Below are 16,278 nucleotides of genomic sequence, written 5' to 3'. Positions count from 1 at the left end.
TGCAAAGGAATATCTTTGGGGTGGAAAAACGGGAGAAATCGAAATTCTTGTTTTTTCACAATTGCAAAATTCAAAAGGATTTGAACAGATTATTCTGAAATTTGTTTCGGTCATACAGAATATCTGATTTATAAATCACTGAAACAAAGGATTTACAGTGACTAACCCACAACTTTAGCAGTATTGCTACAACATATACTTACCCAAGACATATCCTGCACAGTGCATATACTAACTATTAAATTGTGTTCTGGATTATTTCAATATGATAAAATGTCATAGACTTAATAGATACATTTTTTTGTGATATTCCAAATTGTATTTTGATTTTTGTTGCAAGAGTCTGATGGTCTCACTTAAATGCTATGCATAACAAAATCTCTAAGCCCCTGTGGTGTAGTATGTATAGTATGTTAGCATATGGAATAAACATAGGTTACAGTTAATAATAAATCACATGAAGCTTAAACACCCTTCATTTTTCCCCATGCAGAAGTCATACTGTCTCCTCTCCTGGACAGCTCTGAACCAATCTATTTTCATCTTCAGAACTTAATGCCAACATGATGATGCTTCTCCTGTCTGTACTAGCCCACATAGGTTGTGCTTATGCAAGCTAAAAGTTAGAGTAAAGTGGTATTTTGTTACTTTTTCCTTTGTTTTCTTTCCCTTTCCTGTTAATTGTGACTATTCCATGGGACACACTCATACAGAGCTCATTTCAAGTGTATACAGAGAAAAAAATCCCAAATTTTGAATGTTTACAAACAGAAACTGAACTGGTGCTGGCTCCATGCTGTGTTTTTCAGCTACTGCTAGGCTGAGTCAGAAGGTGGGTTACATGGGGATAGGAACCTAGGGAAAGAGAGGAGGGGCATGAGTCTTGGAGGGTATAAATGGGTGGCATGGAATAAGACAAGGGATGTGGAGCAGTAGCATGCCTCCAGTATTGCCAACTCTCATAATTTTTTCATTAGTGATGGGGTTTCAGATAGGGCTGGAGCTTGTCTTGCGATGACATGAATGCTCCAGCCCTGTCATGAAGTTCAACCCTGAAGGATGCAGGTAGATTCTCTCCCCCACTGCTCACTGTTTTCACAGGAGGGGAGGGCGAAGGAGGAAACAAAGTGCCCATCAGCTCAGTAGGCCTCTGCTCTTTCCTCCACTCCAATGAGCAATGGAATCTGCTCCTTGCTCTTCCCCTTTATGCAACAACCAGTTTGGGAAGAGGGATAAGGGCACCACTGCAGCCCCCTGACCCAAGGATGGGGTGGAGTGAAGAACCCCCGAAGTAACAGGAGGACTAGAGGTGAGATTGGGGGAGCCAAACTGATGGAGAGATTAGGATGGCTGGGCAGATGAGAGGTTGAGGGCAGCACTGATATGGGGGATAAAGATTGGAACTGGCACTGATATGGGGGTGGATTGCAGCACTGGTGTGTGGACAGAACAGATGTGGGGGCTGTGGGAGAGGCGGAATTGATGAGATAGGCAGATGTGGTGTCAACATTGATGTGGGAACTGTGCCATGGTCAGGCCATGGGTGGCCAGACCTAGTAATAAAAGCCAGAGTCCACAGTGCTGAGACAGGAGTCCAGAGTCAGCTGGGTCAGGATACCGGGAAGTCAGAAGCAAGAGGCAAACTGGAGATCAGAACCACATCAGGAACTAGAGTCAAGCTGGGTCAGAGGCAGGAGACAAACTGGAGATCGGAACTACGAGTCAGATGCCAGGAAATCAAGCTGCAGAACCATGAGCAATAGCACGAGGCTCACATTCCATAGCAGGATGGGGCCCAGTTGTTCACACAGCTTCCTGTTCCTACTGCTGGCTTAAGTAGGGCCAGCCGGTCAATCAACCACCCTGGGACTGCACCAACAGGACCTTGGGGCAGAGCCTCACACTGGCTTGACTTCATGGGTCCCAGATCAGCTGGAGGGTTGGAGCATGGCCATTCCCATGAACTCTGTGGACCTGGGCTCGAGACCAGCGAGTCATGACAAACTAGGATGACAGGACTGCTTTGGGTGTTGGGTGTCTCAGCTCCTGCCTGGGGTTTAAGCCCACCTTTTCAATACATTCAAGAGTGGGCAACACTCATTGTCACACACACACATTGGGAACGGGCAGAAACAGAATCATGAAACTGCGGCTAGATAAGTAAGAGCTATTTACACTAATGGCATCTTAAGTTTACAACATAAATAATTTGTGTGGGACTTTGTCACACACTGAATTGCACTATGGGCTTCAGCAGGCTGAAAAGTATTGAAAGGTGGAATGAAGAGACACTATCTGGATTTGGAATGAGGGAGCCTCTTATAGAGGCAGCAGAAGGTACAATAGATGGGAAGTTCATGAGAGGAAGGGGAATAAAGAGGCTGGGTCCCATAGGGTGGGGGCTGAAAGTGAGGGGAGGAACAATGGAAGCATGAAACTGAAGTGAGGAAGGAAGTGATTCCAGTTTATAAAAGAGGGTTGTCTCCTCCAACCACAACTTTTGAGTGGTTTCAGGTGAATGGAGGAGAAACAGGGAATAAGCCCTTAAATAACTGGATATTTTTAAATTTTCATCTCATTTCTGATCCATCCTGGGGACTTTATGTGCTTCCTCTGATGGTTAGAATTACACAACAATCATTGTGTACAGTCCAGGGAATAAAGGCCCACATTTTCAAAATGTGCTCACACTTTCAAACACACATGCCATACTTCTGGGCAGCAAACAATGAGCATACAAAACAGGGTTTACCATCAATACAATTGTTTTTATAAATAACAAATAGATGATATCTAATGTCTCAATATAGGTTTGTGAAAGACCATATACATTTACATAGATAAATGATTAATATAGTTCGACAAGAAATGACTAACAATAATTTTAAAAAATTATGTATTAAAGTATGTATAAATGGTACCAAAGAAGAAGCAGGTCAGTCACTTTAATCACCAGGTTAACAAGATGCTATTTGGACAAAACTGGCCTTCTCCAGAACTCCTAAATGAAAGTTTATGAATAATGTATCTGTCCATGTGTTGGAGGGAAAGAAAGAGATAAAGCCTAAATTTTATCTTGTTTAACTTGACCATTTCAATTACTGAACGTATTTTTTATATATGTTGTAATTTACCTTTATACGCGTCACCTTTTTTTCTCTCCATGTCATTTTATTACAGACAGGGCTGGCAACATTGCCTACTATTAAAATTGTGTAATTATATGATCTTGTTTTCAATTGCTTATAACTTTGCCAAAATTTAACCATCTGGGCTGAAATCTTCTATGCTAGGGGTCTGCCTCAGGTTGAAGTTTAGTGGAAAATTTCAGCCCAAACAATTAATTTGTTTCCAAGAATGAGGCTAGTAAAAAAGACACTGTTTTGCTCATGTAAATTCAAACACCTTAGTCCTGGCATTTCCCAGTGTTTGAGTGCTTGACTTCGCAACCTTAATAATGATCTTTTAATATGATTTTGTGTGTATATATAATGTTCTTGATCAAGTACTTACTAGCAAACAACATACCTGCAGCCCATAGCTTAGCATTTTTCCTATAGCATGAAAAGATCTTTTCCAGTGAATCACAGGTATGTCTAGCAAGTATTCAGCAGTGTGCTTTAGAAGAACATAGTACCTCAGACCATCAAAGTACCTGATTGTGTTTGATGGACATAACAATCAGAACATTCTGAAATCAGGACTTTAGTTAAACCTACGTATATGTATGTATGTACATATTTTAAATCTAAACAAATTAAACCACATCAGAGAGCACAATCAGAGAAAATGGGCTAGATATTCCCTTTACAATTAAAATTACCAATAATAGCTTTTGTATATTAAATAGAGGGAGGATTGAAAAGAACAGGTTATAATTTACTGTTATTAACCTTTTATTCCCTACCAAAACTCCAGGAAAGCAACCTGGTTCTGAATCCAATGTGGCTCTGGGAGCGTGTACAGTCATTAGAATTCATTGTTTCTTTCTAATCTAGCCTCAATTCTTATTATTTAAGATATACAATTCCAAATTAAAAAAACTATTACAGACAACAAACCTCTATCAACAGTTGCCATTTCACACGGTTCAATAGTTTTAGTTCCAAATACCCATACCCCTAAATTTGTCTGCAGGCTTCAATCACTCAGAATACTTTTGCCAATACAATATTCTGCTGGCAACATTGGAACACAGCCAAAGAACAGAACTATTGCTCTGAAGTCAATGTCACTTCAACAAACTATTCGGACTCTACAGCAACAACAGATTTGGGGAAGGAAAAGAAAAGTGAAACAGAATTACTCCTGGAATCAGGTGCAGAAAACCACAGTGTGAATGAGCAAACATACCACCTAGGAGAGGCTTGTTACTATGGAATGCCTTCTTAGTAGGCTGGTGAGCTGCATTTAAGGCTCCAAACACCAGAGAATGACCTACAACAGTATTTAACAGATCCAAATTCTCTTTTCTACTCCTACTGTATTACTGCTCTCCACAAATACAACATGGACCTCCCACCTCAGTGTTGGAGGATGGAGAAACTTGCCCAAAGGAAATAGTGTCCTTCTGCTGCATTGCAGTGAAGGACAGGATTTCCAGAGCCCAAACTAGATGCTACACACTCTCCATGTTACTACCCATGCACCCGTCTCCAGAAATGGGGGCAGAAGATTCATAGATTCTAGGACTGGAAGAGACCTCGAGAGGTCATCGAGTCCAGTCCCCTGCCCGCATGGCAGGACCAAATACTGTCTAGACCATCCCTGATAGACATTTATCTAACCTACTCTTAAATATCTCCAGAGATGGAGATTCCACAACCTCCCTAGGCAATTTGTTCCAGTGTTTAACCACCCTGACAGTTAGGAACTTTTTCCTAATGTCCAACCTAGACCTCCCTTGCTGCAGTTTAAACCCATTGCTTCTGGTTCTATCCTTAGAGGCTAAGGTGAACAAGTTTCCTCCCTCCTCCTTATGACACCCTTTTAGATACCTGAAAACTGCTATCATGTCCCCTCTCAGCATAAAATAAGTGCCTGCAGAGTGCTTCTGCCACTGCTTTGTGGAATAGTAGGAAGAACTCCTTCATCCCCAGCCCCCAAGAAGATCCCCAGTTCACAGCCTGAGGACCTGAGGATGTGAGGCCCATATACATAAATTAATAGACACTACCGCATTTATTTGAAAGGCTCCCACATGAATATTGTGCACCATACATTATTCCAGCTTCATTTCAACCCTTAAAATGGATCATTTTGTACCTTTCTGATCGGTATTAAATTGGTATATATCTAAATTACAATAAAAGCTACAATAAACCAGAAGAGCTGGATATCTTACCAAAATAGAAAAACTGCACAAAGCGGTAACATAAGAGAAGTAAGCCCTCGAAGGAAAATGATACAAGCATTACCTTGCCCAGATCGGCTCTGGCGGGAGTCTACACTTGCCTGTCTTCGGTCTGGTGGTTCCTCGCTCCCTCCATCTGCATGAGAACCAAAACAGCATAAGTATACCAACATAGCAGATAGGTCAGGTAGACGCAACTTTTCCTCAAATACCATCACTTATCTTCTAGAAACAGCAGAAAAACAGGTCAATCTTGTTGTGTGAGTGACGAAATTAAAAAGGAGGAAAAAAAACAAATGCCTATATCCTGTATGGTATTTTTTTTATTTCTGTATAGCCCACTATAGCCACAATGCATGAGGTCCTTGCAGATGCATAGACTAAAAAAAACAAAAAACAAAACTGCCTTTAATTTTCTTCTGCCGATCCCAGACTTCTTAAAATCAGAATCATACTTGTGCTTTTTCCATGAGTAAATTAATTCCTTTGTCTTGAACAGTTTTGTAAAAATACTAAATTTAACATATGTGAAACAAGTCCACAGTCAGCAGTAAATTGGAATATTGTGTTAAATATTGCTTCCCTTTGAAAATAATTCTATAAACAAACCAGGAAAAAAAATGTTTCTTGTTTTCTCCTCCTGAAACTGTTTAGTAAAGCTGCAGCGGTAAATAGTAACAAGTAAATCTTGCTAGACAGATACTGAAAAGAACATGTAAATATTTTACAATTAATTACATGCCACTCTTCATTGATCAACTGACCAGATTAGTAACAATAGATGAGCAGATCAATAGAGATGTTTCAGTACATGTAGCAAACACAAGCTGAAAGCAGAAACAAGGAACTAGGAATTAAATGCATCATACTGAGAGTTATTTTAGCCTGGCTGTACAGAATGTTAAAGACCATAACAACATACACAAATATAGCAAGTACATGGTACAATCCAAAAGCCATTAGTCCTTACACAGGCAAAACTTCTAATGTCTTTAAGAAGTGTTTTAAAGTGATAAAACTTCTTAAATAGGAGGTTTACATCAGTAAGAACTTCAGGACTGGGCCAATAGCTTTGAGTGTACAGAAAGGTAAAACTTATGATTGAAATAAAAGTATAGTATTATATTAAAATATATAAAATATTTTTATAGATAAATCAACTGAACTTTGTCACAACCTGCTCAGTGATTGCATGCAAAAATGCTTCTTTCTTTTGAATGATCCTGCTGGTTCTGGTTTGAGAGAGACCCTATACTTCAAAAATTGGGGCATATCAATAAAATTAGCATGAGAATGTCTAAAACCCAAAGCTTTGTTTCTTGGCTAGGAAGAGCAATGATCCTAGGACAGCTGTCCACAAAGGCCAGTTTCCCAAAGCAAGTTACAGCTTGGCAGCCCTCGTAACTCATGTCAGCTGCTTTTGGCACGAGGGTGCAGGTGAACTCCAGCCATGTCACTTTCCCTGGTCATGTTTCTACTCTGGCTGTGTAACCCACACACCTTCTGGGTGTGGTGTCAAGGAAAAGATGGCATAGGAACTATTCTAGCAGCTCTACAATGTTCAAGAATCCCACTACATGGGGTTATCCTCCTTGGGTTCACTACGCTGAGTTTAGAGCTGCTCCGTGCCATTAGAGTGGCACAAAGCAGCACTAATACAACTGAGGACGGAGTGGATATACCTACATTGTTTGTTATAGTATAAAATTCTTATTGGAAAATTCCTTCCCTTGGTTTTTGAAAATTATTGTGCATGAAGACAGAATGAAAATCACCAACAGCCCCCTGACTACAAGCCCAGATTGACAACCACTAAGTCATGGACGTTTCAAATGAGTGCTTTCATTCAGAGTATGAAAACACAATTCAAGATGATGACTTGGTTAACTGAATTTTTTATAAAGGGCTCTAAAGAAATATCACAGTAGATGGAAAAAAACAGAAAAATCTATATCTGTGAGAAAGGGCATGCATTATTAAAACATCAAAAGGTACACACTTACTTTTTTTACTTTTATGATCTATACTCTATCACGTAGAGCATTCAAATAAAACTTAAAAATCTTATTAGAATAAAGAATTAAAAAACTAGATTAAAAGGAATAGGTGAAATATTTGTTTCCATGAAATTGGTTTTTAAGTAGTAAAGTTATTTGGAATATCAGATAGTACCTCTTTATACACTGCCTCTCCACAACTATTTAGGTAACAGTGATACTAGTCAGTTAGATTATACTTGAATTAAACACTTTTAAACAACAAAGTAAGCTCAAACGAGCTGTGTTAAGCATACATTTTCACTGGCTAGCATAGAAAAACATCATACATTATCTTTAAAATGCCTTTCACAATAATTTAGAAGCTTAAAGAGCTCCATATTCCCTAAGTACTTTCGTGTATGCCTGAAAAACATAGTAGTTTAAAAGATACTGAAAATCTAATTAATCTAAAATCTGATCTAATTCCACATATAAGGGCTAAATTGTTCTTAAAGGCCATGCACTGTTCGGAGGGAGGACTCTCCTGCAGAAGCAGCACTCACATGCAGTGTGCACTCTGGTGTGAAGTTTAGTAGCGAAGGAAGAGAGATAGCTGGTGTACCATGATCCCACGCTCACCTCAATCCTTCCTTTTTGCACATTTGAGCAGGGCCAGCCACAATTTGTTAATGCCCTTTATAAAAACAATGTAATTAGAATTTAGGAGACAGAGATGCTTAAAGTACCAGATAAGTACCCAATGAAATTACTATCAATAAAGCAATCAGTTACCAATACTGGTTTCAGAATTATCTGGCTCTCCAATTTCCCTTTAAGCAGTGCCTTCACAAACCAAGAGAAATCTCCACTAACATAGGATTTATTGAATGTATACCGAGAGAAAGAAACATCCTGTGCATCTTTACCTTATAAAAGCAAACAACAGAGGAAGACAGAGAGGAAAAGATGAAGAGGCTCAAGGATTAAAACTTTTACACATCATGTACTGTATCTAAGATGGACTCCTACCAAAGTTGTGTAGGGCTACACTTCTGAGAACTCAAATACCTCATTTGTTCTATTTTATTGTCTTGAGATCCTTAACATGTTTCCTACACCTTCTTATATGCCCCTGACTGTACTTTTTGAAAAAGTTCCTGTTTTTCTTTGGACATAATTTTTTACTGTATAGTGGTAATCACTAGTATCAGTTAAGTCCCAGTTTGTTGTATTTAACATTGTATCCTCCAGTGCTCTCAAAGAGTTAATAAAATTAACATGCAATTGTTGTAGACCCATAATTGCTGCAGTTACCTTGTGATGAGAGGTAGCACTAGCAGTCAAAAGACAATATGTAATGATGTGTCTCTTCGGACAGGAAGTGTGATAGACTTCAAGAGCGGGAGGAAGGAAGCCAAATAGCCAATCTGCATCTGGGATCATATTAATCCCAAACTGTTTCCATTTTTCATTTTAACAAGGAAACAATAATTTTCCATCAAACAAAATGAAGCAGTAATACTATAGTTCATTATGTCTCCTTTAGTGAGGCAGTAAACATAACCTGCCGGTTGGAAGTCTGAAGCCTTTTGCCTTAATTTATCAGTATCCTTTTCTGGCTACCACATTTTCATCCACTTTTCAACATCACACCCAAACTGTAAAACTGAGATGGTTTTCATATTCTTTTTCTTTTAAAATAAATATATTGTTGCCCTTTGCCCAGGGGAAGAAGTTTTGAGGCCTGGAGGAGATTTATGTGACACAGAGTCAAGTATCAACCTTGTGTGTTTTGTTTATTTATGTACCATTTCCTCAAACAGAGGTAGCAACTAACTGCACACAGGCAACTTTTTCCTCTTGAAGAAACCTCAAGTAAGGGCTGCTGCCCCATCTTAGAAAGGGTCTGTGTTTGTCTCTCTCCAGGACTCACACATACCCAATGCTTGACACACTCTATAATAAGCCCGTGTTATACTCCTGAGAAACCCCTATTCAAAGGCTCCTCTCCAACCTTATGGTCTGGAAAAGGCAGGACCCTCCTTTTGTGCAATTACTTTGCAATACAAAAGAAGCTCAGAAAGGTCTAATTGCCCAGACAACGAAGAATGCTTGAACCCACTCAATAACCCTAACAACTCTCCCAGGGCATTTATTGCAATATTTTAAAATATCCACTTTGTGACACAACAGTTCAAAAATGATATGTACAGAACTCCAGGTTCCAGCCCTGCAAATATCAGTAACAGGGACTTACTTCAGGCAAGCAAAAGATCCTGCAACAACTCTGCGGGAAAGCAATTGTACAGGAATTTCTGCTAACACGTAACATTCAACAATAAATTGTTGAATCCATCTAGAAATAGTTTGGGAAGATGCAATATGACCCAGGCGATTTTTAGCATAAAACATGAATAATACATATGGATTTATGAAAACTTTTAGTTCTATTTCAATAATATGGAAGAGCTCTTCCCGCACCCAAAATATGTAAAACAGATGCTCACTTATTAGTAAATGGTCTTGGAAAAACTACTGTTAAATTGTCTGATCGATGAGAAATTCAGAAACCACTTTTGGCAAAAAAAATGGGATCATATCTAAGAACAATGTTATCTTTATGAAAAACCATAAATGATGGATCGGCCATCAAGGTATTTAACGTAATTCACTCACACTGCTGGTTGATGTTATGGCAATAACATATGCCACCATAAGAGATAAATAACACAAAGAACACTCAGCCACGGGTTCACAATGCATCTGAAGTTATCATTGCTGATGGTGAAGGTGCCTTGAACTGGATGCCTCTGAGGATATTTGCAATGACTGAGCACCATGTCAACGAGTTCAGAATGTCTCGAGGTAGGTCAACATTTGAACTGTCCAGATCTGTCCTGCAGATTTGAGAAATCCAATGCTGCGTTGGCCTCTTTTTCAGACTCACAAATGGAGTCACATAAGTAATAACTGCCACGAGACCCAGAAAGAAAGTAGCTTTATGAATGACATATTTGAATGTTTAAAATATATTGCACCATTTTTAAAAATCTGCCCTCAGGTAGAAAGGCTTTCCCTGATACTGAGTCCAGTACAGAGCCTGTATATAAAATTCTCTGAGTTGGACAGAGAGTAGAGTTTTTAACATTCAGAAGTAGCACCAGGGCTGGAAAAAAAAGGTGGTTATATAAGTGATGTGACTTAATAGATCTTCACAAACAGCATCCTTCAACAGCCAATCATCCAAAAATGATGAACTAAAATACCCTGCTTTCTCAAATGAACTGCTATCACAGAGAGGCACTTCGTAAATTCTCTTGTTGCTGTGGACAGGTCAATGTAATAAGCTTCTATTTGCTGATAAAATGGGCTAACATGTCTCCAAATAGAGGAAGGGAAGAATCCTTGCTAATCGGCTCTCAATACGCGACCCTCACATCAAATCTGAGGACTGCTGTTCAACAAAGATGACATGGAAGGAGCATATTGTTTAGATTTAGGCCTCAATCTAAAAGATTTCTTCTTGTGTTGGCTCTGGAAAGATGTAGGGTGCTGGTGTTGTAGCTCATGCCTTTGAACTGATGAGAAATAAAATGAGGAAGACTGTGGATAATACTATGTCTCATAATGGAAAGGAGTAGAAGATCATCTCCTAGTAGAAGAAATCAAGCTAAAAAAATTGGGGCCATTGAGCTTTCCCAGTCATCTTTTCACTGAAAAGCCCACCACCTTCAAAGGGGAGATCCTTCACCTTAATTCTAGTATCCAAAGCCAGAGAAAAAGAGCAAAGCCAAGTATGTTTCCTCAGAGTAACTGAAGAAGCCAATCCTCTGGCAGAAGAGCCTGAGGCATCAAACAAAGCTCTGAGAGCATGCTTTGCCACATTTTGACCTTCCATTAGGATCGCATTTGCTAATCTCCTGTTATCATCCAACAAATCCTGCACAAACAATATTGTCTTTTTCCAAAGGCAGAATTCATAGCGAGCCATAATTGCTTAATAATTTGCAACCCTAATACTAAGGGAATCAATATTCTTTCCCTTCTCTATCAGCAGGATTGGAATGTGCTTGTTCAGACCTCAATCTGCTACTGGCAGTAGCCACCAATAGTGGACTATGTACACAACATGTGTGAAAATATGAAAACTGCTCCAAGGGTATCTGATGTAATTTGTTTGCCTTCTTGGAAACAGGCTGGCAAGAGGCAGGCATGGACCAAACTGTCTTAGGATCCAGCAGACCACTGAGAATTAGTAATGATAACCTACTATTGGAGATAACGCCAACAACGTTGAACACTGGATGGAAGGTTTCCTCCATGGCAACTGAAGGTAAGTGCAATATAGACACCATGCGATCCACCAGGTCATGAAACTGCAGACCATCCTCACAGCATCCTCTGTACCAGATGACTGGAGAATAGCTAATGTAACACAGATGTTTAAAAAAGACTCCAGAGGTGATTCTGGCAATTACAGGCCAGTAAGCCTAACTTCAGTACCAGACAAACTGGTTGAAACTATAGTGAAGAACAGAATTATCAGACACAGATGAACACAATATATCAAGAAGAGTCAACATGGCTTTTTAAAATGGAAATCATGGCTCAATCTATCAGAATTCTTGGAGGATGTCAACAAGCATGTGGACAAAGGTGATCCAGTTGAGACAGTGTGCTTGGACTTTCAAAAAGCCTTTGACAAGGTCCATCACCAAAGATTCTTCAGCAAACTAAGCAGTCAGAGAATAAGAGGGAAGGTCCTCTCGTGAATCAATAACTGGTTAAAAGTCAGGAGACAACGGATAGGAATAAATGGTAAGTTTCCACAGTTGAGAGAGGTAAAAGCAGGATCCCCCAAGGATATGTATTGCAACCAGTTGTGTTTAACATATTCATAAATAATCTGGAAAAATGGGGTAAACAGTGAGGTGGCAAAGTTTGCAGACAATTCAAAATTACTCAAGAGAGTTAAGTCCAAAGCTGTCTGTGAAGAGTTACAAAGGGATCTCACTAAACTGGGTGACTCAGCGACAAAATGGCTGATGAATTTCAATCTTGACAAACTCCTCAGAAGGCCAGCTGAGTAGCTTAGAATGTGGTCTATAACAGACAGACAATTACTGTTATATTCCTTTTGCCAGTTACACAGAGCATAAGAAACCATAACAATCATGTACAATAACATTCAGCACAGGTTATAAATGGGTATATGCTACCTGTGCCTTCTGTTTCTAGTTCCTTGTTTTTCTTCTTCTACCAATTATCCCTTTAAAAACCATGGCACAACAAATCCCCCACAAGCACAAGACAAATGCATTTTTTCAAGTGACTGGGAAAGGGGAAACCCACAAGAGGTTTCAGCAACCCTAAAAAAATAATCCAGTGAACAAACCACTGCACAGTAATTACCAGACCAGCCTTTGAATACAAGCCAGTTGCATCTGCAGTTACTTTGATCTCATGTCAGCAATAATATGCTGCCTCCAGCTCACCTCATCCCCAGGTATTCATGTTTATGTTAAAGGCAAAGAGACCAGGTAATAAAAACAGCAATAAAGTGACATCAGCCTGACACCGCTACTCCTTTATTTAATTGCAATTGTCCTTACAGCACAGAGGGTGCCTATTTCTTTTTTTTTAAGTTCTTTATCTCCTTTTTGTCTGACAAAGCAATCATTAGCAGCAGGCAAGCACAAGGGTGGGTCAGGTTTCTCAATGCATGCTGGGAAATCTGCTGCAAGAACAGACTGCATTAGCTATACCAGTGCTCTGTGAAACTGTTAACAAAGAGCACTCCAGCATAATAGCTTGAGTCAATATTTGTAAAAGTCTGAACCATACAATGCACTACACTGTATAAAGACTGTTTGTAAAACACAGGACGCCCACAATAAACCAGGCCAGTAGTTAGAAACGGATTTGATTCCAGCCAAGTCTGTCATCCCTGCCAAAAGAAAGGAGTACTTCATGCATATATATCTAATACAATGTGGCTCAAAAGGCTCACAACTGCCATCAGGATCCTGAAATACACACATGGAAAGTCAAATTACCAAATTTGATCAAAGCATGCTGATTACAACACGGGACTGCAGCAGGATCAATCCCATGGCCTTAGGGCACTGTTGCCATGTGAGCGACCAGCTCAGTTCCCTTTCCAGACTGTGTGTATGTCTCTGTCTTATCAGGGGCTTGCAAGCACCATGGAGGTTGAGCATCCCAGTGGATTCAGGTCAGGCTAAGTAACGACATGCTCTAAATGCAGCTATTTAGTATTTGTTTACAGGAGATTTATCCCTAAAATTGTACCTCCGCTGGCTAGTAAAACAGAGATAAGGAAAGAGGGGACCAGAATAGCACAAATGCATTACTAAAAAGAGACAGTATAATGTAGCCAAAACTTCTTCCTAATAACAAAGTTTACATACAATTTAACAACACTTCTTCTCTTAAATAAACATGCTCATTACAAAATAACTATATTTTCTAACAAATGAACATTGCTATTGAAATCACTCAAAAAAGGGATTTAATAAAAAAGGAGACAATATCACAGGGCTGGGAACCCATTGGCCCTGATCCCCCTCCCACCGTCCGAACCCCTCGGTCCCAACCCGGAGTACCCTCCTACACCCCAAACCCCTTAACTCCAGCCCCACCCCAGACCCCGCTCCCCCAGCCAGAGCCTTCCCTTCCCCGCACCCTCCCGTCCCAGCCCAGAGCCCCCTCCTGTACCCTGAACGCCTCATTTCTGGCCCGACCCCGGAGCCCACACCCCCAGCCAGAGCCCTCACCCTTTCCCACGCCCCAACCCCAATTTTGTGAGCATTCATGGCCCGCTGTAATTTCTATACCCTGATGTAGCCCTCAGGCGAAAAAGTTTGCCCACCCCTGCAATATCATCTAACACAATTCAATCCCTCCATGCAGGGGTTGCTGCACTGAAACTGTATGTGTGTGTGTGTGTGACAGAATCCACCTTATAAAGGGCCAGCTCATATACAGAGAACTTCAACCTTTATTATTGCCAGTACCCTAATTCATTTGTGAACATTACTTCCATTATTTAAACAGCAAATATTTTTCCTTAATGGCTTTCTTATTTCCATCCACCATCACTCTTATCTATAAATGTAATTTTAGAAAGTATTTTTATTTCGTTTTAGATGCATTAATTTATACTTTTGTTCTGTTCTTTATATTAGAATAACAGCTGGATGACTAGACTCACAACTAGAACGCAAAGCTGCACCAAACTTTACAGTAATGAGTCAATGGAGTGCGAAAGCTCAGAATGCAAAAAAGGAAGAATATCAACACCCCAACTATGATATCATTGCCTTAACATGAAAAGCAATCCAATAATAGCTTTCCAACTGTGGCAAGTTTATTATGCAAAGTAATGGGGAGTTATAAATCATAGCAATGTTTTCATAGACATGCTATTACATTCAGTAATTGCTCATATATTGGTCTCCAACAGTCAGAGAGTCAAGGCATATTTTCCACACAAAGACGCTAATAATTAAGAAAATATAATCGATATAGGTACTGCTTGATCTCATATTTGAAATGAGTTTAGAAAAGCAGAGAGTTCATACTCAGTTAATATGGATAGTGTTTTCTCCTTATTATAGTTTTAAATATAGACACACTGGATGTATGAGCAGCGAGAGAGAGGAAGATAATTTCATTGAAGTATGGTACTTATTGTACCCATGTTCTGGGGATAACTTTCTGTATCATAAAAGCTGCAGCATCACAAACAAGAAATCCTTTCTGGAATCGTGGTTATGATGAGAAAAGATGCAGTCCAATATGATGTATTATTAACACTGATTAATATATACCTACAGACTCAGAGTGGCTAACTCTGTTAAGTATCTCTATTTATATTGCACATTTTAATTTTATAGAGAGAGACATACACATATTTCATATTTTGGTGCACATCAAAGTAAGCATTCGCTTTACAGTTATGTAAAGTTTGGCATAGTAAGAGAGGTTGAGTGACTTGCTCTCCATTCGTTGAGCACATGACTAACACCTGTAGAGTCACTATTCATTTCCATTTCAGAAGTGGAATCTGATTCCATGTTCAGTAAAGTTAATGATACTTATCTCCTTTGTAAAGCGCTTCAAGATCAATTGTTGAAAAGTGCTATATAAGAGCTACGTATTATTATTACTGTATACTTTCAACTTTAAACCTATATTGATGAAAGTACTATTTCCAAAGTTTCTAAACAAAACCTACACCTCATCTCGACTATCTGCACTGTTTTACTGCTGGGGAGTTAGCTGGTGGAGAGAATACAATATGCAGTCAAAAGTATGCACTGATTACTGCAAGCAGAAACACGTTGCATGGAAGGCTAATCCAGAGATACAACAGAGACTAAGAATATCCACATTACCAACGAAGATGCCTCCAGAAGGCAGTCAATCCCTATTCAGATGCTCATCTCAAGACTCTGTGCGCTTGACTGTGAATGCTAAGAGGACTGGAAATAACAATGGAAATCCAGTTATATTTTCATGTTGAAGGGTATGACTGGGTTCTATACATATGTATTCAGAACCTTTTGTTTAGTTAATGGATGTGCCCTTATTGACAAGCCAAAGATGAGATTACATACCTGTAACTGGAGGTTCTTCAAGATGTGTGGTCTTATTTGGATTCCAAATGTCGGCGTGTATGCACGCCATGCGCCAGAAGGTTTTCTTAGCAGTGTCCATTGAGACACACGTGCATCATGCATCCCCTCATGCTCGCAGCCAAAGGTATAATAGGCTGTGTGGGTCGACACCTCTCCAGTGTCTCTCTTACCGCTGAGTAATTGAGTCCGCAGCAGAGGGGATGGAGGAGGGGTACTGGAATCCAAATAGGGACCACACATCTCAAAGAACCTCCAGTTACAGGTAAGTAACCTCCTATTCTTC

The 16,278-nt window shown here is 39.7% G+C and overlaps 1 protein-coding gene across 9 annotated transcripts in view; it reads right to left on the bottom strand.

The window, feature by feature from the left end:
- The window catches only part of TANC2 (tetratricopeptide repeat, ankyrin repeat and coiled-coil containing 2), a 610,881-nt gene that overhangs the window by 299,718 nt on the left and 294,885 nt on the right, over window positions 1-16,278 (bottom strand). For all 9 annotated transcript variants that reach the window (XM_054014274.1, XM_054014267.1, XM_054014275.1 and 6 more), the window contains one exon: window positions 5,418-5,489. In XM_054014274.1, coding sequence (XP_053870249.1) covers window positions 5,418-5,489 — 72 coding nt within the window. The remainder of the gene's footprint in view (window positions 1-5,417; window positions 5,490-16,278) is intronic.

The sequence above is a fragment of the Malaclemys terrapin genome, chromosome 25 (assembly GCF_027887155.1).
Source record: "Malaclemys terrapin pileata isolate rMalTer1 chromosome 25, rMalTer1.hap1, whole genome shotgun sequence".
Lineage (NCBI taxonomy): Eukaryota > Metazoa > Chordata > Testudines > Emydidae > Malaclemys > Malaclemys terrapin.
This window is presented reverse-complemented; position numbering and strand designations above follow the sequence as displayed.